This window comes from Xiphophorus hellerii, chromosome 24, assembly GCF_003331165.1.
Source record: "Xiphophorus hellerii strain 12219 chromosome 24, Xiphophorus_hellerii-4.1, whole genome shotgun sequence".
Lineage (NCBI taxonomy): Eukaryota > Metazoa > Chordata > Actinopteri > Cyprinodontiformes > Poeciliidae > Xiphophorus > Xiphophorus hellerii.
The window spans coordinates 1115758-1138752 of record NC_045695.1 but is presented as its reverse complement, the minus strand read 5'-3'; the positions used below and the strand labels follow the sequence as shown (position 1 = coordinate 1138752).

Sequence of the window (22995 nt, the reverse complement as noted above, 5' to 3'; positions counted from 1 at the left end):
TCATAGACTTAGGTGTCAGAAAATAATTTCAGAGATTTAGGTCAATATTGACAACACAGCATCACACAATCATTGCAAGTTTGTCAACTGCATCTCTATTTCTATCTCTAGCGGTCAACAGGTGAGAGGCGGGGTCAGCCTGGGCAGGTTGCCAGTCCATCACAGGCATACACACACACATGCACGCCTCAGGAGAATTTAGAGAGCCCAAGCAACCTGAAAGTCATGTCTTTGGACTGTTAGGAAGCAGGAGAACCCAAGAACTCACACATGCACAGGGAGAACATTAAACCTCCATGCAGAAAAACCCAGGGCAGGGAATCGAATCCTGGAACCAAGGCAAGCGCTACCAACTGCTCCACTGTGCAGAAATGAACTTTTCAATAATAGAATTTAATTAACCTGATTGTTTGCACAAACTGTAAACCTAAGAGGTGCAAAGGTTTTAGTGCAGGTTCTGCTGAGTTGTTTTTTTTCTGTTTAAAAGGTGCTGGTCCTTGAATTGCAAAGAGATTAAAGCCTTTGGTCATATGGGGATCAGCCTTGTTTTAATCTCTGAACAGAGAGGGAGAGAGAGAGAGAGGACATAGAAGAGGAGGAGGAAGTGGAAGAGAAGGAGGGAGTAAGATTGTACATATTAATATCCAGCATTTGCTAGTAGACAGGAGCAGAGGAGTCTCACATCAAGAAGTCAAGCTGATCCTTCAGGTGGATATTATTCATATTGTACGCTTGAACTTCTTCATTTCTGTAATTTTGGAGTCTGGATTTTGAAGACATCGTACTTCTTTGAATATAAAGGTTTGGTAAATATTCGTCTTTGCTTTGTTCTGGATTTAAAGACTCATCTAAAAGTTACCGAACAAAGAGCAATTTAATCAATTGAGTCAATCGTATCCTGGGATTCTGGGCAACATTAGCTCTGGATTAAATTCCATCATTCAGTAAAAGTTCCTCATGGCTCAGTTCAGCTCCTGCCAACACCCAGATCTGTCAAACAGAGCCGTTATCTACAGCCCAGTAGCCATCTGTTCAGATCGGGACACACAGAGCGGTAAAGAGGATGAGGAGGCAATGGGGGAATTTGAAGAGGTGGAACTAGCAGAGGAGGTAGGTGAAGATGTCTTAATGTTAACTGCAGAAGGACAGGAGCAAGTTGATGACACTGTGAATGAGTCGAGACAGCAAAGTCAAAATGAGGACACAAAAAGAAGTGAAGTGGCTTCACTACAACACGAGGAAGGAGAGGAGCATGTAAATGAGGGAACTGAAGCGGAGGATGAAGATCGAGGAAAGTTAGATGAACAGACAAAAGACAAAGAATGTGAGACATTTATAAGTTCTTCTTCTGTGTTAGCAGAGGCTAAGAAATATCAAATTTCAGCCAGCAGTGAAGTCCTCAGGGAGGAAATCTATGCAGAAGAATGTATGGAAACAGATTCAATTGAAACAAATATGCGGGACTCCAGTTTAAAAGAACTCAATGTCAACTGTCTTGACGTCTGCCTGGGGCAGTCCAGAGATGGAAGAAAATATTCTGTTAGAAAAACTTCAGAAAACACGACCCAATATCCTGACCACATAGAGAGAGACTTGGCCCAAGTTCTCACTGCAGTAAAGGAAAATGTCAGCTCTCAGGGTAATCCATGCCAAAGCAATGACTGCACAGAAGTCAATACACTTACCCAAACCGAGGACAACCAGATAATAACCAACCATCAAGATAAGGTGAAAAACAATGAGAACAGGAAAAATACAAACACCATTTCTGGTTCTAATGATCAGCATTCCAATGTTGAGTCAAAGATAGGAAGTGAAGCAGGTGATGAGACAGAACCGGGAACGCTGCCTGCTGTAACCTTTGAACCACAATCACTGACAGAGAATGGGGTTGTGGAAAGGAAAACAGGGGCCAGAGTTGGCCAGGCTGAGACTTTGGAAGATGAGGAAGATGAAAGAAAGACATGCCAAAAAATTATTGGAGACTTAGTGTTTGAGGGGAAAGATGAAATGGAAAAAGAAATGTTTCATCAGATTGAAAACCTGGCAGCTGATATTCATGTAAAACCGGGTGAGCTGCATGTGCAGGATGTGTCTGTAGATAGACACAAAGATAAGATTTTTGATAAGGAGAGGGACGCATCTGAAATGAATGAAAAAACTGAAGTCCCATTAAAAGAAAATACAACTACAACAGCTGAAAGAGGCAGAGTGCAGGAGCATCTTTTGCAAGATCTCAGAATGTCTGAAATAGGTCCAGGAGACAATCAGGAACTCAGGCAACTTGCTGAAGATAAGAAAGAGACTGAACAAGAAAATCCAGTAGAAGCAGAAGTTGAAATGGGAGAGGAACCTGTCACTGTTTTAGATGATTACATTATAGAGTCCACCGAAGTCCCAAGCATTCCATTTATAAGATGGCCTTTTGGTACAACTAGTGAGAGACAGCAGGATAAAGAGCTTCAAAAAGTGAAAGTTCAAGCTGGAGAAAAGGAAGAGGAAAAAAAGAAACAAGTCAAAGAAAAAGAAAAGTGCACAAAACAAGAGGGGGAGAAAGAGAAACTAAAAGAAAAAGAAGAGAAAAAGAATTACCAGATTTTAAAAGACATAAAGAAAGACTCTGAAGTTAAAGGATTGAAGCAGGTAATAGAGAATGGAACTGTGGGGGTACAACCACAACCACTTTGGAAAGAAGGACAGGGGAAATCAAAACTGGTGTCAACCATGAGAAAAGATGATGACTGGATTAAAAGAGACCAACAAGATGAAGGGATTGGAGAAGAGGTGAAGGACCGGAGAAAAGAACTGAGGCCTTTTAGAAAAAATATCTTGGAGAATGAAAGGAGAGACCAAGAATGGATGATAAAGAAAAAAGTGCCAGAACCGCAAGGTTCACCAAAGAAGGGAGACTGGATGAAAGAGTTAAAGTCAGTGATCAAAGATGAATCCCAGTCCAAAAAAAAAGATGACCAAGTGAAGAAGAAGCGAGTAGTGCTACTGGAGGATGGCCATTCATATATACCACAGCGGGAGGAGATGACCCCGGACGAGAGAGAGGAGGTCAAGCTGATCTTCCACAGGAAAGTGGAAAGCCCAGTACATCCTAAACGAAGAAACAGCAGAACACTTCAAGATCAGAACCATGAAATTTCTCTCTATGTGAAGGTAATGAATGGAGTTCTAACACTGCACTTCACACACAATCTAGTTGTATATGCAACAAAACTGGTTTAAGGCCTATACATGGCTCTGGAAAAAATCGAGAGGCCACTTAAAATGATCAGTTTCTCTGATTTTACTTTTTATAGGTATATGTTTGAGTAAAATTAACATTGTTCTTTTATTCTATGAACTACTGACAACACATATCCAAAAATAGTATTTATTTGCAGAACATGAGGAATGGTCAAAATAATGAGAAAGATGCAGTGCTTTCAGACTTCAAATAATGCAAATAAAACAAGTACATATTCATTTAGAAACAACAATAGTAAAATTTTTAACTCAGAAAGAGTTCAGAAATCAATATTTGGTGGGTTAACCATGAGGTTTTCAATGGAGTTCAGTGTAGTGGTCTCTTAATTTTTTCTAGAGTTGTACATATCAATATTTACAAGTTGATGTTATATTGAATACCAAACTAAGCCTAAACCATAGAAGGTTCTGGTTCAATAAGACTGTAAGATCATTTAATTGTATTGTCCTTCATAAAATGAAAATTAAGTTTTTCAAATGAGAAGATCTACAGTGACTTTGTAGGCTGAAGTTTAAAATTACTTTTTCAAAACTGATATTTCTGGCTGGAGCTTCATTCATTACCACTACCAGATGTCAGAGACAATACAGCAGCAATAAGGCCTAAGTTCCTTTAAAATGTTGCCTTAGAAGGGCTGATTACATACTTCCCTTTTGTAAGTCCTTTTGTAAGTGCTTGAGTAGAAGGCAATTGGACTTGCTCTGCAGAAACAGAACAAAACAAAATGCTTCTGCAGTTCTGATCATGGATTTGAAATCCTGCACACACGGACATGTACTTAAGATTTTTAATGTCATCACTCACTTGTAACATAAACCGGTCCTTACAATGATGAAAGTTAAGGACAAGGCACACAAAATCATCTGGAAAGTACTTCTTAGAAAGTACCCTCACTGGGCCTTTGCTAAGGTGTCCAGGATTCCAAGAAAACACAAAACTCAATCCAGTAAAGGGAAAGACAGAGAAACATATGTCTGAAGTATCCCAGAAACAAAGAAGGATTTTTATCCATCCATCCATTTTCTTCCGCTTATGCAGGGTCGGGTCGCAGGGGTAGCTGCCTAAGTAGAGAGGCCCAGACTTGTTCCCCAGCCACTTGTTCCAGCTCTTCTGGGAGAATCCCAAGGCGTTCCCAGGTCAGCTGAGAAACATAGTCCCTCCAGCGTATCCTGGGTCTTCCCCAGGGCCTCCTCCCAGTGGGACATGCCCAGAACACCTGAGGAGGGAGGCGTCCAGGAGGCATCCTAACCAGATGCCTGAGCCATCTCAACTGGCTCCTCTTGATGTGAAGGAGCAGCGGCTCTACTCTGAGTCCCTCCTGGATGACCGAGCTTCTCACCCTATCTCTAAGGGAGAGCCCAGCCACCCTATGGAGAAAACTCATTTAGGCCGCTTGTATCCTCGTTCTTTCGGTCATGACCCAAAGCTCATGACCATAGATGAGGCTAGGAACGTCGATCTCCCGTTCCCTTCTTCCCTCATTTGCAACAAGATCCTGAGATACTTAAATTCCTTCACTTGGGGCAGGACATCCCCCGACCCAGAGAAGGCACTCTACTCTTATTAAGCCTTACATTCTGGTGCATATTAAACCAAACACTTTCAGACATGATACTAGACAGAGACCCTAACACAAGCTCAGCAGAGTGGTATATGCAGTCCAGTTCAGCGATTTGCATTTGCAATTTTGTTTGAGAAATAAAATTGTGTTATAAAAGCAATGCCAAACACAGAAGAGCCAGCTCATTGGTTGAAGGCCTGCATCTCAAAAATAAGGGACACTCTTTAAAAAGAATCAATGTATAAAAAGACAGGGGAGACAGCTGTAGAAAGGAGTTAAATTAGCCATCTATCTTCAACATGAAAAACAAATTTAAAACAGAGGAAGCACCTTCCAACTTTATCTTTCTAACATCTGCAGTACTCTACAGTCCTGATTTGTCTCAGGTGCTTTTACAGTCAGTCACTCTTTGAGACACATCAACTAACATTTTGGTATTCATTTTCAAGAAACAAAAAAAGTCCAGTGTTCTACTTAAGTATTTAGGATTGTCAAATCCTAGATGACTAAGAATCTACACCAATGTTTGCAACTGCCATAACCCAGTAAAGGAATTGTGGCTAAAATTTTCAAATATTTGAGATCACTTCTAAAAACACTAATAACAATTTTTACAGCTCAAACACTATTAATATGTGTTATAATGCACAGTATTATTGCAAAAGCTAGCATTTATAGTGTTCCCTATCCCCACTTATGGAGATACAATCAATCAGTGACAAGGAAATCAATGATGTTCATGGATTTGCTGCTTTGCAAACACCAGCCAATGACATGTCAACTAGCATTCCACCTATGTATTCCGGGTTCCTAAGCTGAAATACTAAAGAGTAAGTATTTCCATATACTTTAGGTGAATAGGTTGATTATCTGTGAATAATTTGGAACTATGTCCCACATAACATTCTGTGAATAGATGAATCCACGACTGCTGAATCACAATAGATGAGAGTCCACTATGCTTTTGGATTAGAACATGGCAGAATGCTAAAAAGTAATTTGGACAAGAATACTTATGCAAAGCAGCAGATTGAATGGTGAACTGATATACTTTCAAAGCTTGGTAGGCTGAAGAATTTAACATACTTTTCTTAAACTAGTAGTTCTGGTTGGAGCCTACCACTATCAGAAACATCCATAGCAGCCATAGATAGCATCACAACATCTTTGACTGCCATCTGGAATGTGGATAAGCACGTCATGTAGCTCTTCCTGGAACCTAATTAAATTTAAAGAATGCAACCAAGCAATTTGCAATTCAAGGTATAGGGAGACTTCTTCTATCACCAACCACAAAACTGAGACAAACACTTTAAGCAAAAGATATCAAAAGATCTACAGTAGTAATACGAACTGAGGAATTTAGCTCCAACACCAGTTTCATTTTTGTAAGAACACACACCTATAGGATTTGTGGTCCATGTACAGTATGTGTGTTTGACAGACTGCTTTCTTTATCCTATTAGACCAGTGCTGTTCTAATCCAACAGACAAGATAGCTTGCTTTACTTTGGCATGCAATCCTAGTGATAAGGGACAGAATAGCACATTGTGTATAAAGTCTTAGTTATTCTATAATGATGGAGAGTTTAGGGTTTCCCTCATCACCATAGAGCAGCTCATTCTGCTCTTCCATAGACCAGAAGCCTTGGAAAAAGGGCATGAATTACAAAGGGAATTAGCAATGGTCCAACTCCACAATAAGGGGGTATTTGAGCTGTGCCTCAAATATTTGCACAACAAGCTTACACACCACGAGACCTCACATTCAAACAATAGCCTCTTTATTAGGAGCTCTGGGGCATTGCCTGTAGATGGATGAAAATATTATGGAATGAGTACATGGACTGGATTTCACTGTGTTGGTTGTGTGTACAGGTCAAATCGTCAATAATATGACAAGTTCTGATTCAAAATTGTCTCATCTAGAGACAACATCAGGGTTGTCTATTTATGAGATAAAAACCAATGGCTTTGCAGTGTACTTGTGTTATTCTGCTCCCAATAGCAGGTTAATCTCCCCATTCTCACTCTTTAAGCTGATTAACCCACTATTTGATGCTGAGAAGAACTGCTGACCACAAATACCCACTTCTACTGTGTTCGTGTTGAATGTGTAACACCTCAGAGCCTACTCCAGGCTCTTTTTACTAGGGGAGCACCGATTGCAGTTTTTTGACCAGTCATTTATGTTAAGTGCAAACCTGCAGACAAGACCTAGTGGGCCAGTTTATTAGTCAGAACTCTCTCACAGCAGAGCAAAAGAGGACAATGGTTGATTTTTAGATCTTTTAGATCACAGCAGTTATCTGATTGACTTTCTATGCTGACTAATGACGACACTGTTGCAGTAATCAAACTGACTAAATATAAAGGTTTCTCTAGATTTTGTTGGAACATTAGTCTTTTAATTCTGGAAATGTACTTCAGGTGATAAAAAGGCCAACTTTATCATTGGCTTTATGTGTCTCTGAATGTCCAGGTCTGAGTCAATCACACTACATCCAGACTCAAAGCAGAACTGACCACTTGGCATACTGGACAATGGATGAACATCCTCTGGGTATGCCTGCAATGAATTTGGGGGATGTAGAAAAAATGCAAAAGGCTAAAAAGTCTTCAGGCAAAATGTACCACTTGTTTGCCACCACACTCTACATTGCTTTGTTCACCCCTTCACACACACAGTTTTTGCCCTGCGGTAGTCTAACAAAACCAACTTCAGCAAGTCCTTAAATTTAAATTCCTCCAGCTGTGAGACATATTACCCTGCTGATTACTTTTTAATTGCCATTAGGCATGGCAATCCTATACCCAATTGTCTTTACAGGATCATATGGGGCTGGTGCCTTTTTATTATGAAGAATATGTAAAAAATGAACATATTTTTGTATGCATGTGTTTAGGCAGGAAGTGATGGAGAGAGCATTGGAAACTGTCCTTTTTCTCAGAGAATCTTCATGATCTTACTGCTGAAAGGAGTCGTCTTTACTGTCACCACAGTGGATGTTAAGAGGTAACTTCTTGTCACCATCTTTTCATATTGACAGTGTAAGCATTAAAGTTTGTTTTCTTAGTTTCTTTGGAGGCAGATGTCAAGAAGTTGTTCTTGCATTTTTACGCTATTGTTCATGTATCAATTAATGTGTACCTTCAGAAAGCCAGCAAACCTACAGGACCTCGCTCCAGGGGTCAATCCTCCTTTCATGACATTTGATGGCGAGGTCAAGGTTGATGTTAACAAGATAGAGGAGTTCCTGGAGGAGAAACTGACTCCACCACGGTATACACACGCCCACACACACCCACGCACACGCACACCCACGCACCCCCACCAACGCACACACACACAAGTCTGTTATCACAAGGACTGTGCATTGACTTTCATTTGTTTCTGTAGCCAAACCCTGACCAATATCCTAAACCTAAACACTACCACTGCATATCTAACTCTACACCTAACCTAAACTCAATTCATATCTTACTCCTAAAGCTAACCCTTAACCCAAAAACAACATGGGGCCCAGTCCTTGGGTTTGATATTTAGCATTGGGTCCTCACAACACAGTATTTATTGGAAAAATTGGCTTCACAAGGTGAGAAGTGCTAAAACATGCACAGGCTATGTTTATGCCCACTTTGCTGACTACTTATGCTGCCAAAATATATTAGCACACAGTTTATTTAGCTCTTTTTTGTTTCTTGAAAAAAACAGGTACCCCAGGCTAGCTCCCAAACATCCTGAAGCCAACACAGCAGGAATCGACATCTTTGCCAAGTTTTCTGCCTACATCAAAAACCCAAGAAGAGACACACATGATGGTAAGAGAGAGATTATATGATTTGGACAAGAACGTGTTGCTTTACCGTTGGTCTCATCCTCTGCATCTGTGCTTAGAGTAGCTAAACATCACCCTCATGTGGTACAGATGTAGTGGTGTAGTCTTTTGGGTTAGTAAAAGCTGAAAGATTACTAAGTTTTTGATTTGGTGTGGGGACGAACTATTGTTTTTGATGCTATTGTTCTTTTTCTCAGACTTTCAGGTTTTGTTATTACAAGTTAACATAATTTCTAAGGTGTTCTTTAAAGTTGTGATGATTATTACACTAATACAGTACAGCAGGGGTCTCAAACTCAATTTACCCGGGGGCTGCTGGAGGTAGAGTCTGGGTGAGGCTGGCCGCATTCACACACACGGTCTCCTCAGCCGAACCTTTCTGATTGCCTATTACCATATTTGGCCGTAGTCAGGCGCTGTAACAGCCGTAATTGTGTAGTGTCTCTTTAAGATACTCTAGTATTGCTAATGATGTCAGAAGTATGCGCCACGGCTTCTCTGTAGAGAGCGTGGGAGAAACGTGCTAGATGGACATGTTAGCTCCCTAACTTTTTAGTAATGTTACGGGTTGTTTGGACGCTGCTCAATTTTCATGTCTGATAATATAGCAGCCGTTCAACCGGGCTTTGTAAGGTTGGTGAAAAGCGTATTTATTAAAGGACAACATGGTGGAATTCCCAGTACCAGAGTGGTTATGAGTTTTTGACCGTCCTGACGAATCTGCCGCCTCCTCTCCTCCCTTAAACACAACCCAAGCGTTACAGCGCCTAACCTTAATTACGTTACACTGATCAGCAACTTCCGGGTCTAGACTGGACGCTGAAGCACGTGAAGCAGGCCGCGGAAATTGCGCATGTACCGCATGCAAATAATGACAAATAGGCCCGGCCGATGTCCCGCCCCCGAGAGCAATATACTCCACCGTGATTGGTAAGTTCGTTCAGCTCCGCACACAACACTGAAAAGTGCCAATTATGTAAAACTCGCGGGCCGCACTAACATTAAACTTTCATATTAAGGAGGGGGGGGGGGCACAAACTATCGTCCCGAGGGCCGCAGTTGGCCCGCGGGCCGCGAGTTTGAGACCCCTGCAGTACAGGAATTATAAAGGTTCATATTATTTTAGTAATATTTTTAGCACAACAGAATACATTTGCCAGCAGAAGAATTACCTGTGACTATGAACATTTTCTGTGAACATACCCTTGTGATGACCATAACAGCATTTCCTAATTTTGATCAGGATAATTTTACCTGATGCTGTCTCAAAAATTGCTTGCTGTATAAATATGTGAAAAAAAAGTTCTGTGTTTTCCAAAAATATTTCTAACCCTTTTTATCTCTTATGAAAAAGATCTTCAATTTTATTTGATTGAGATTTAATGACACATCAGCAAAAAGCAGTGGATCATCCTAAAGTCTCCATATGTGTGATTTTAGCTCCATATTTAGCTGTCGTTGATGCCCATACTTACTAGCCAGTGTATCAGAAAGCACTGCAGCTAGCCGGTGAGGCAGGGAGAGATGATCAGTGCCAAATAAGATTGTGATTGACAGCGCTAAGACCCTCCTCCTGGCTCTGATTGGTTATTTATAGTTAGCACTGTGAGCACTGGAAGAAGGCATAGGAGCTCAGTTTTTCCACATTATCTGTCTGATACCATACAATTACATATTTGTTGACACTGTCACTATTCTGTGATTGTATGGTATCAGACAGATAATGTGGAAAAACTGAGCTCCTATGCCTTCTTCCAGTGCTCACAGTGCTAACTATAAATAACCAATCAGAGCCAGGAGGAGGGTCTTAGCGCTGTCAATCACAATCTTATTTGTGAAAATTCTTTTACATATTTGTTGACACTGTCACTATTCTGTGAAAGAATTTTTTATCAGTTACATACTGCAGCTTTAAATGTTGAAAGGAAGTTGTTGCTTTTGCTTCCACAGTTTGCAAAATGAAGATAATGTGTATGTATGAAAAAAATCCAACTTGATCCATTTTTATGCTTCAGACTTTTTCTTTCTGTCCCTCTGTAATGAAAGCCTTAGAGAAAGCCTTGTTAAAGTCTCTCCGTCGTCTTGATGACTTCCTGAGGACGCCGCTGTCTGAGGAGATTGATGCAGATGCAGTTGGAGACCTGCCTGAGTCCACCAGAAGCTTCCTGGATGGGCCTGAACTCACCCTTGCAGACTGTAACCTGCTACCTAAGCTACATATTCTAAAGGTTTGGTCACTAAAGTTCAATCTCTTCACTGGAGATTGTGTGACCTGTTGTGCTCATTATTCTCTGGTTTCTTCATCAGGTCGTAGTGAAGAAATACCGTGGACTTGACATCCCTGGAGAAATGACTGGTGTGTGGAGATATTTGACCTGTGCCTACTTAAGGACAGAGTTCACCAGCACTTGCCCTGCAGAACGGGAGACTGAGTTTGCCTACCTGGATGTTGCAAAACTAATTAAATAGGAGCGGGGAAAGGAATAGTTGGTTTGGAGGAATAAACTGCCTGACTAAAAGAAATCAAAAATCTTTTTTCCTACTAGAAGGAAAAGATAACATGGAAAAATTTAGATGCAAGTTCTACAATGAGCTAGTTTGAATGTTTAGGGTCAAGATGTAGAGGGAGGAGAGTCAGATTATAACAAAACAAGATCCAATGTGAATTTATAGTTTTTATAGACAGACAGAGACTTACTAAAAATGATGAGGTATGATTTTGTCTTTGTGCACTCACCGGTTGGGATGCATGTTCTGGTACATTTTTCATGTGATGTTTCTTTACTCTCACATGATGGCAGAGCCACATTTACAGTAAAATCACTGCATGACATATAACTTACAACAAAAAATGGATATCACAATGAAATGAAAGATGTTATACTGTGATCACAAGTAAAGGCCTTGGTCTTTAAACATCTGGTATCCTTATTTCTTTTCTTCAGTTTCTTAGTTCTTATGACTGTGAGTACAGTGGAGCCCACCTATTATTAGTTCAGTATACTCATAGATTCTTCTGTTGTCAGATTTTTTTTTGGAACCTATACTCAAGTGTTTTGTGGAAAATTTGCTCATTCAAGGATTGTTTTGTAAAATGTTTTAAAGAAAATGCAGGTTGTTCGGCTGAAATGCTGCTTGACACACTATTGGCTGGTGTTTGCAAAGGAATTCAGTTCATTTTCCTTGCTGCTGATTAGCTGTACCACCAAGAGAGACGTTATCTTTGCAGTAGTGCTAAGGTAGTGTTTACTGTGCATAATTCTAAGGTGTATTAAGGTATGTTTGGTGTTTAAAATATTAAAATAAGGCGCTATAGGCATTTTCTGGGGGTGGGGGACTTGAGTATTTGTAGATTTGAGGTAGAAGTGCAAATAAATGTCCTTTTCCACACATTAATTGTTTCAACATTGTGACTTTCTCTTAAACCCGAGTTAGCTGTTATCACAACACTGTTAAGTGTTAAATAAAATATCTTTTGTACACAATTTATTTGATAAAAGTGATTCTGTGATTCTGTTCTTGTATGATAGTTAAAATAAAGCCACAAACATGCTTGCAGCCAAATGAAAATGGAAAATTCAGTAGAAATTAAAGGGAAGGATCACAAGTGGCTTTATATGATATGCCTCTATATAAAAAATGACATCAGCAATAAAAATAACTTCACCTAGAATTATTATTTTTCCTGAATTCATTTTTTTATGACAAAGCACAATCTGAGGTTCATGATGCAGCCTACCGCACTGCATCATATAAATACAGTAACAACACATTGTGATGCATTTTCATTAATGCGTGGTCCTTCAGTCTCGTTTTCTACATTCTCCAGTTCTGGCCCCAACACGTAAACTTCGATAGACAAGTCTTTCTTTGCTGACATCTTTAATACACTTGGGAATAATCGCATTACCGCTATCAAACTACAAACATGGACGAAAAAGTTTGAGGAACTGACTTTAAAGCATTTTATGTCCATTTATCCAACTGTAAAACTGTTGGCCAATCAGGAAAAAAGGAAAACTCTGTCATACTTTTATACTTTGTTTAAAATGCAACTAGATTCAGCTTTGTTTACAACCAGGTGGTGGAATTACAGTCAAATCTTGCAATGCTTTTTCAGCGTTTACAATAAAATCTCTTTCCGTTTAATGCAGTGTGAATTGTATGCTTGTTTGATCCAATGAGATATCCTGAAAATGCAGAAAAAAAAAGAACAAAGTACTGAAGGAGCATCATGGAATGTGTTTTATTTTTGTTCCAGTTTGTAAATAAAACTTTTGGAATTAAACTCTACTAAATACTCCAAAAGGGCAACTTTTTATACAGCAACATCAGTTTTAAAATCATGAAAGTTTGAATCAAACTGACAGTGAAACTACAGAAAGCTGATGACATTTTTCATACATTGTCGCCATGGCTGCTGTTTGTCATGCAACAGATGAATTTTATTTTAAACATGGCACAAACACAAAACTGACATGTGCCCATCCTTTAACAGAATGTGGTTAACAAAGCTATCTGTTCATGTGCCCAGACCACGAGCACACATCGTCTGTTTTTGATTGGTCAGTCTTGTTAATAAATGAGTAAATGAAAAGGGCCAAGTCAAGACTGGCGCCAGCCTGAGGGTAGACATGGTGCTTTCTGAAGCCTGGCAACAGTCTCCTAGCACAAGTCAGAGAAAAGACACAGCAGAGGAAAGGATACATTCACCATTTTATATACAGTCAACTTATTGTTGTAGCAGGTATTCTGTTTGCACTATTGATAACCTCTATGTAACCATTTCATTACTGTAAAATAACAAGTTTAACCTTACACTGCTCATTCAAAGTTCTTGACAATGAAACAGGAACAGAACAAGAAAAGAGAACTATTTGTGGCTGGCTCTGTTGGGATAGATGGTTGAGTTGATCATTAGTTGAGAAGACATCACCGGTAGGAAGATCAGACATAGGTGACTAGTGTTGAGTGGACACCAGTGTTAGCTGGGAGACTTCAGTTCTGGGAACAGTACTTCCAGAAACACACTGTAAACAGAAGACAAGATAGGTTAAACTGTAACCAACATTTCTGCCTGCAACCATTACAATGCTCAAGTCTGGGTATGTCGTGATCTGTGTTTTTCTGTGTTTATTTCTGAGTTTTCAGTGTCCTTGAGTCTCTTCGTTGTCCTATCTCCCCTCGATTACTCCCAGGTGTGTCTCGTTCCCTAATTACCTCCTGTGTATTTAGTGTCACCTGTGTGTCTGTGTCTTTGTCGGGTCCTCGTCTCATTTGGCTTGTTCGTATGTGTTGTCTCCATCAGCTGTCCATTCGTTTCCTCCAGTTGCTACCGGCTTTGAGCCCTGGATTCTGCTCAGCCGTGCTGCCTGGTTGTTGGACTATTGTTGGACTTGTTTCATCATTAAACCTTCATTTCTCATTTATACCTGGGTCTACCGCGTCTGCCTCACCACCTCATCCACCACCTCATAACAGAGTAACTTAAATCTAATTTTCACTGCACTCATTTATCGATTAACATATTTGCATGTACATGCTTGTTATTTAATTAATTAAGTACTGTAATGATTTGAGTTCCTCGATTGTTAAAATTCCTCGAGGAAAATTTATCTGCCTTCGAGCTTCGTTAAATTCTGTTTTATTATTTAGCACCGTATTCCGGTCAGGTTATTATTTGCATTGTGCAGCGCTCTCACTTCCTCCTATAAGTTGTTGAGGAAAGCCAAGTGGTAGCAACATGTTTTTGGGGGACCAATAAGCATCCTTAAAATGACTGGCGCGATGTCTGGGGTACGGCAGGCTTTCTCCTCCCGGAGCTGCTGCCTGGTGGCGAGAAAGAGTGCAGCAGGAGCTCATATATGAAAAATTAGACTGATGTTGATAAGCTGTTATGTTAACACAGCTGTTATGTTAGATTTACCAATATTTTATTTGATCTTTTTTTATCCGATTACTTGATTAATCAAATAATCTAATGGTTACAGGCAAAAATGTTGGTTACAGTCTAACCTATCTCGTCTTCTGTTTACAGTGTGTTTTGATTAATCTAGTAATCAGTTAAGAAGATATAATCGGTAAGCATAATCAATAGAATACCCAATTACTAAAATATTCATTTACAGCAATCCTAATTTATTTATATTCAGTCACATTGAATTACTTACATCACTCTTTCATCTCATGGTTATATTAATAATATAAATATATTATTAATATTTAACACCTTGGATAGAGTAGCTTGTCAACTAATAAACAATTTCCCCTTGGGGATCAATAAAGTATACTCTATTCTATAGCTGTTTCAATTCAGGTGAGTTTAAATCAATTTTATCTCAGCATAGAATGATATGTTGTTGTAACTCATATCATCCAAGTATCTTCAAAGAGTCAGATGGTTATGCTCTGAGCAGGAATGCTCTTCGGTAGCAGTCAGTCTCGAAAAACAAAATCTGAAGAGGCTTCCAACTAAAAACTGTTGCTTTATGACAGTAGCTCATGATAATAGCTCAATTTCAAGACAACAGGGAATATATTCCACAACATGTGCTGGATGTCACCACCAGTTGTTAGCAAGCATTGCTTCATCCATCTCATTTGCTTTAGCTGCTCCTGTTTAAATATCTGTATGACCGTATTGTTAAAAAGTTTAGGAGAAAGACGGGGATATGACCCATTATGACCCATTGTGACCCATTATGACAGACGGAAGAGATCATTTGAACTTCCTCCTTCTATCTCTGGCCTCTGGCCCTTCTCTGCAGTCGTGGAACTGTTATTTGAACTGTTGTGTTATTTGAGATCATAGTTAAGGTTTTTTTTTAGATGCTTAATTAGCTGCTCCTTGTTGTAAAACCAACACATTGTTGCCATGGTTATGCATCATAACAACTGTCCAAATATAAAATCATTTGAGCAAAACACTTCCAGCTACACAGAATTCAAAACCAGAGCAAATATTTCTCCAAACATGCAGTGCCTCAACCAAATAAATTTTGAGCAACAGCCTACAAAAAGAACAAAATTTAACCCAGTTTAACCCTCCTGTGGTCTTAAGAGACAGGGAACATTGGAGGGTCCACAGTGACCCTGAGTGTGCTTTTACAAAGGTTTTCTTTTGTGTGGTTTCAGGAACTGGCAGTCTGACGGAACAACCCCCCTCATCCCTGCTGTCCAACCATGACAGCATCATGACCATCATACTAAGACCGCCAGAAGGTTAAAATAGCCCATTGCTCATCTTGCTCATATCAAGTAATGCTTTGGGTAGTATAGTTTTAACGTACTTTAAATATTGTTGGTCACCCCAACAAAATGACAAAATGTGGCATAATGAATAATAAAAATGTCATTTCTAGTTTCTAAAAAGTGTCAAACACAGATGCATAGTGAAAAGGTTTTGGCTTTCTTCACCTCTTTTGTTGGTCTTCTTGGTCTGTGGTGGCAGAGACTTCCTGAAGTTTCGGCCCGGCATACTCAGGGCAATAGAGTCTGGGCTTGACCTGGAAGCAGTGGTCTGCGAGGCTGGCAGAGAGGCAGCAGTTGTCTTTACTGGAGCAGGGAGCTTCTCACAGGAAGAAATAACAGGCAACAGGTTTTACATACTTGGAAGGAATCATGCATATAAAAAGCACTTCTGATTTTTATATACATCATATTGTATCATGGTATACAAAATATGATGTAGGCTGTAAATCATAATACTGGAGTAAAGTTAATTGATCTGAATACTGGATCTTACCACTTTACTTTTTCTTCTAGGATTTTTGCTGTTTGCTGAAATAAGAAAAGAGAAGAAAAAATGGCAAATGCAGATCAGGAAAAAGAATAGAAACTGGTTTTAGAATCCACATAAGTGAGAAAATAAAGTAAAATTACCATGAGGGATAAGAGTGATTTGTGAACTCAGTGTGCTGTTGAAGGTCTTGTGCAGCTCTGCAAGGACTGAGATCATCTTCAGTATCTTGGCTCGATTACCTGACCTGGAAGTGTCTGTACTTTTTTGTGATCTTCCAGCCATAATCCCAGCAGTGATACTTCGTTGAGTAATTTTTTCCGCATTTCTTGTCATTTTATCAAGCCCAGTTGTTTTTATGCAAAAACTAAATTTCATGCATTGACTCGTATTTAATGGGGAGGCTTTCGACAAGACAGATGATGCTATAGTGCCAGGCGGTAAAAGATCTGATGGTGTCCCAAACCCTGCTAGAAAGAAAAAGAGGATACAATATGCATGCTGAAAGTCGTGTCTGAAATGTATTAAGTACATTTAGTGAAAGGTCTAAGTAATTCTAATAAGACGTGAATTAAAACTAGTGCTGTCAATCGATTAAAAAAAGGATCAGATTAGTCACACTCTAGCTCAGTGAATAATCACAATTAATCACTATGCCTGACTTTGTAAGCTTGAAATATAAATTTGTATGGAGAAAAGTTCCTGGTGAAACAAAGTTGTAGCAATATTAAAAAAGCTGAAGTGACCAAATCAGATTATTTTTCCCTTAATGTGACCTTCATCTGATCTTTTCATAACAGTCTGAACAACACAGATAGGATTTTTTCTAAAGCAACTCACAAACATATCGGATTTAGGATCACCTGGATATGTGGTCCTAAATCTGATATCTATCTGATCTTTTCAAATGTGACCTGTGTCTATACCGTCAGGTCGCATAAATCCCATGATTCATCTGACCCGAATGTCATTGATATTCAACAAACATCACTATGCTGTGACTTCATACGCTCAAGCAGGAAGAAAAACAACAACCATGGCGGATGATAATGAGGATTAAGTTGTTGATGTGCTGGCTGTAGTTGGATAACAACTTTAACATGAAAAGACATGCTCGTGTTTCCTCCCGCAAACACTGAGCACTTCTGTCTTTTTTAATGTGGTTGGCTTAACACGTTCTCTCTGTGTGACATTATTGCGCCCTCTACCATGCATGCGGCACAAGCTCAGATCCCTTGCAATTCACACAAGAGATCATACATATGTTTGAAAATGTGAATGACTATGCAAAAGAATTTGGATTTCACAAAATATCTGTCCCTATATCTTCCCTATAACTGTGTCTAAGTGAACTTTTTAAATTTGCAAGGAGACAGAGTGAGGCTTGTACCCCTTTTCCTGGATTGATCCATTTCTTCTTTGTGTGGAAAACATGGTAAAAATCCAATTTTCCCCAATGGTCAGATGTAGCCCCAAAAATCTAATAAAAAAATTCTTCAACTTGTTCTTGACAAAACCTTTGAAAGTTCTTGTATCCAACAAAAAAAAGAAACCCAATGTGAAGCAGTAGTCCTGAGGAAATCCAAATTCTGAAAACTCAATCTTAGGCTCGTGGATTATCAGCAGTTCTTCAGATGGTCTTTATGGTCTCTCCTCCTGATGTGAACACAAAGACTGTCCCCGAGGCACAACCCCGAATATTAACAAGTGCTTCTGCCTTATACTTTTTTGGGCAATGCCTTTGTGACACGTAAAATCATCCCTCTGTACTGGAAAATTCCTCTTTTTTGCCATTAAAACTGTTCCCCTATAGCCACCTATATTCTGTCCAAGACAACTTCCACTTTTCTCACATCACATCTGAGTCATCTTCTGTTCCTTATCTTACCAATCAATACATTTTATACACATGTAATCAAAATATCATTTAAATGACAAAGACTTAGTTTAAATTACTTCCCAATTATTGATATCATTGTTTAATATTAATTCATTATGGATATTTGTAGCATTTAATTCCACAGTTATCAAAAATCATCTAATTGCTCACAGTTTTAACTTGTTATATAATCCATACAGGTTAGATCAACTTTTCATCATCATAACTTTTCCATGTTTGCAACTTATGATTATACATAGAAAGAAAAACATTAAAGTTTTTATACAAAGCAGATATGATTCTTCATTATAGAATAAATTGGATGATCCTAGATTATTTATTTCACACCAAAAAATCATAAAATCCTCAAGTTATACTAATGTCATCAAATCAAATATTTATTTCCTGCACTTGTCCCCACCCTGGGCTTGCATCATCCTAAGTTCAAATCTGTACCCTCAAAATACACTCATTAAGAAGCGAAGAATCTCAATGACTGTTAAAATGATTACTTTCAACATTAATTTGCAAAGAATAAAACTTTCTGATCATTCACTGAAAAGGATAAGTAAATACTTAATTTTAAAACATAATGAGAATGTTCTCCCTTAGAGCACACACACCTCAAATTCTCTATTTCTCCCTTTTTAAGATTTTACAATCTTCTGCTCACTTTTGCTCAAAATTTACACACAACAAAACAGCTGAATTCATGCTCATTAACTGTATTGCAATATTATCTTACTGTTAATTCTTTAATTAAGGGGGATGGGGGAGTTGGCAAATCACAGGTATTTCGACAACATCAAGGTTTCACAAACATTTTAGGTTTCACAACTATCAGTATGTTGTAGTTACAGTATGTATCACATGTAAATATATAAATATTTTTCTGGATGTTGTTGTGGTTAAATAACCGCAATGTTTAATCAAGTTTATTTGTATGCCACATTTCAGCAACAAGGCATTTCAAAGTACTTTACATCATAACAACACAAAAATACAAAGTCATAGGACACACAGTCACAGTCAATTAAAACATTTCATTCTGATCGAGTACCATCTTTATTAGATTAGACATTAGATTGCTGATTAATGTTTCATTTATGATGTTTCAAAAGCAACTATAAACAAGTTGATTTTTAGTCTAGATTTAAAGACACTTAGTGTTTCGGCTGTGTTTTCTAGAAGTTTATTCCAGATTTGTGGAATACATTTGTGCATAAAAGCTCCATGTTTGGTTCTGGTTCTGAGGATGCTGAGCAGACCAGAAGCAGAAGACATGAGAGGTCTGGAAGGTTGATACAACAACAGCAGATCTTGAATGTATTGTGGTTCAGTAATTTATAAACTAACAGTATTTTAAAATCTATTCTCTGAGCTACATGGAGCCAGTACAGAGAATTTTGAACTGGGTGATGTGCTCTATCTTCCTGGTTTTAGTGAGAACGCAGCAGCGTTTTGGATGAGCTGCAGCTGGAGGATAGATTTATTAGGCAGACCTGCAAAAACGCTGTTGAATTAATCCATGTTAAAAAGCAGTGTTTCAACAGTTAAATGGCTTCCTAAATATAACCAACTACCTTGATGTCTTTCAGTCCGGTTTCCATGCTCATCATAGTACTGAGGCCCTTGTCAAAGTGTTCAATGACATACATATAAACAGATTGTGGAAGAACCACAGTGCAGCTTTTGACACTGTTGACCATGACATATTACTGAAACGACTGGAAAGTTGGATAAGCATGGTCCAGTACTCAATTGACACAACGCTGGCTCCCTCCGAGCTTCAGGGCCCCCCTGGGAGGATGGTAGGCCCTGAACCTGGGGGGCCTACTGGCCCAAATGAAAGACAGAATGGGACTTCAGAAATCCAGCTCTGAAGAGAGCTGGAGAAAGCAGGCCCTCTCCTGATGAGAGGTGTATGTAGGATTATATAGGTTGCCCCAGTCAGGGTTGACTCATGGTTGCTAAAAACTTTACATGATCAAATGATTTTAGTGATGTAGTGAGTGTAAAATATTGAGTAAAATGTTGTGCTACATAACTGGCCTTATAAATTACAAGTGAATAGCCCATATGGTCTCCAAGTGTATTCTGATTAAAACTTGTCACTTGTCACTTGCCACTTTGGCAACAGATGGAAAACTATGTAGAGCATTTTTATGGACTAAGTTAACATGAGTGGAGCTTCATGGAGCTAATTTTTCTGCCAGGAGCACACATTTTCAAATCCTGAAATCCTGAAAACAGGATTTCATGTCTTTTGTTCTCAAAACTTTTAATACTTTTTCTTACATTTTCATTTGAAAGCAGGACTTCATATATTTCTTCTCAAAACTTGTAATGATTGTACTCAAAACTTCTCCTCACGCTCATACTTAGTCTCTGCTCTCTGCTCGCTTTTGGAAATGCCTTTTGTCACAGTCACCTGGCAACCTCTCAGCCAATAGAATGAAAGTGTGGTACTGGGTGCATTTGTTTCCTTGTAGCGGGTGTGCCTATGTGGCTACTATTGATTGTATCAACCTGTGCCATTCACTGGATGTAGAGAGTTGTTTGGGTGAACAAACTCCTCAGATTTGGAGGCACTGATCCTCATCCCGGCCGCTTCACACTCGGATGTGCACCAGTCCGGCGAGAGATCACGAACTGATGAAGCCAATAAGACCTGATCATCCTCAAAAAGCAGAGATGCAATCCTAAGGCCACCAAAACGGATCCTAGAAATTCTGTCCATGAAAGTAATGAACAGTATCAATGACAAAGGGCAGCCTTGGGGGAGTCCAACCCTCACGAGAAACCAGTGGCGGGCGTGCATTTCACACCTAGGCCTTCAGTAGTGCTCCGTCTGAATCAATCCAACCCTCAATAACTACTTTATCGCTATAAGAAATCTGCTGCAGGTACAGCTGCAACACACATAAAAAAAAGCATCAAAAATAACCTGATAAAATTGCAATATTGTTTAGGAATATAGCAACATTTTACTCACCAAAAATCCTGATTGTACACAAAATCCATCCTCCTTTCTAGTAAAGTTCCTGCTTGCCCAAAAAAAATGACACAGTCTATCAGTCTTTTTAAGATTTCCCTATTTTTCTTCGCGGTTTTCGACGTTGTGGAGCTCCGTTTCCCTGCGCACTTGCTCGCTCAGCTGTAGATCCACTCTGGTTTCCCCAAAAGTTTTGGAAAGCACCGTTGCTTGTAAGTGTCCGGCAGTGCTTTGATGCCTCGTTGCTGCCTTGGTTAGGCAAGTCAAATTTACAAATCCAGTGTGGCTCCAAACACCATGTCGATCAGTGGCAAATAACAAGCACTCCCAGCAATACAATTTGCAGCATTCCTCGGAGCCTGTGAGCCAGGAATACCGCTCCTCGTTAGTAGACTGAAAGTGGCGGACAAATCCTTTTCCCGGTTGTGACAGGCTTGCTAGCTCCGGAGTTGCCCGACCTTGCTTAACAATGTCCAGCTTTTCTTGAAAAGTCTGTCTTGAAAATGGCTTTGACAGTAAATCTCCAACCAAATCCATTTCTTCTCCTCCTTCACCCATTGTGGGTTGACAAACCAGCTATTAAATCAACACAACAATATCTTTGCGGACTTCCGGTCATGTCGTGGTGCTGAACGGACGTGCGGTGGAGCCCTCTCCAATTTCCTTCTAAAAAACTAAATTAACAACCTGTACTATCTTGCTTTTCGTTTCTTTAGTTAACTGTACTAGTTATCGCTGACCAAATGGCACCAAAGAACTCAAAACCAACCTCCAAAAAGGCTTTAATAACGTCTATGTTGAGCCCAGCGCAACAGTCTAGGAGTAGCAAGCTAGCTAGCGTTAGCATGGCCTTCAGCGACGGGGCAGCTTCTCCCCCAGTTGGCAGTGGCTCTTCGGATATGCCTCCCGTCAACAACGAATCCACAGTCACAGATGGTGATGGTCTGGCGGCCATGGAAGCAGGTAGCTCTAGTGACCTCGTGGCGGCTATTAACTCGATGAAAGATGACTTTGTGAAGAGATTTGATAGCCTGCTAACTGCTATCCAGGGGGTGCAATCGGATATAAGAATTGTTGCCGCGCGTGTTACACAAGCGGAGGACAGAATCAGCGCTAGCGAGGATTCTATTGCCTCCCTGCAAGCCGATAACACTGCTACGAAAACTACCATTGAAGCTCTGCAACTAAAGATAGACGACCTGGAAAATCGTAGTCGCCGTTCCAACCTCCGTCTTATCGGTCTCCCTGAGGGGACTGAAGGTTCTGACGTGTGCATTTTTGGAGAAATGGCTGCCTGAGGTGCTTGGTGCAGAAACGTTCCCGATCCCGCTGATCATAGAGAGAGCACACAGAGTCGGGCGGGTTGACGCTGCGGGGACACGGTCCAGAGCGGTGGTCATGAAGCTGCTGAACTACGCTGACAAAGTCCGGATCATGAAGGCTGCCAGGACGAGGGGAGAAATACGTTTGAAGAATAACAGAGTCATGTTCTTCCCGGACGTTTCTGCCGAACTTCTGAAAAAGCGCAAGATATTTGACCAAGTGAAAAAGGATCTGTCTTTTATTTCTCTGGAGTTACCGGAGCTGCGCTACGGTGTTGTTCACCCGGCCACACTTTTGGTGACCTACAAGAAGAAACGTCACGCTTTTGACAAGGCAGCAGAAGCGGAGTCCTTCGTCCTGCAGCTCCAGCGGGAGCGTAACCTGGTTACGAACCAGGTAGAGGT

General features: G+C 39.8%; 1 protein-coding gene and 1 long non-coding RNA gene across 2 annotated transcripts; one reads left to right on the top strand and one right to left on the bottom strand.

Moving 5' to 3' along the window:
- Positions 1-324: 324 nt before the first annotated feature.
- Positions 325-12141, top strand: LOC116715598 (trichohyalin). Its single transcript, XM_032556073.1, has 6 exons — positions 325-3165; positions 7724-7833; positions 7975-8100; positions 8533-8639; positions 10703-10884; positions 10964-12141. The coding sequence occupies exons 1-6, from the start codon at positions 958-960 to the stop codon at positions 11123-11125; spliced, it is 2895 nt and encodes a 964-aa protein (XP_032411964.1). The 5' UTR covers positions 325-957; the 3' UTR covers positions 11126-12141.
- Positions 12142-12878: 737 nt separating this feature from the next.
- On the bottom strand, positions 12879-18031 carry LOC116715799 (uncharacterized). The gene is made up of 4 exons (XR_004338257.1): positions 16538-18031; positions 16401-16435; positions 16073-16223; positions 12879-13686 (listed from the first exon to the last, which is right to left on the bottom strand). It is a non-coding gene; the product is annotated as an uncharacterized LOC116715799 (long non-coding RNA).
- Positions 18032-22995: the final 4964 nt, after the last annotated feature.

Excerpts from the sequence above, each read along its gene's own strand:
- LOC116715598 (XM_032556073.1), top strand. The coding sequence starts at position 958 with ATGGCTCAGTTCAGCTCCTGCCAACACCCAGATCTGTCAAACAGAGCC. Across the intron at positions 7,834-7,974 it reads ACCACAGTGGATGTTAAGAG|AAAGCCAGCAAACCTACAGG; the intron begins GTAACTTCTTGT and ends GTGTACCTTCAG. Across the intron at positions 8,640-10,702 it reads AAGAAGAGACACACATGATG|CCTTAGAGAAAGCCTTGTTA; the intron begins GTAAGAGAGAGA and ends CTGTAATGAAAG.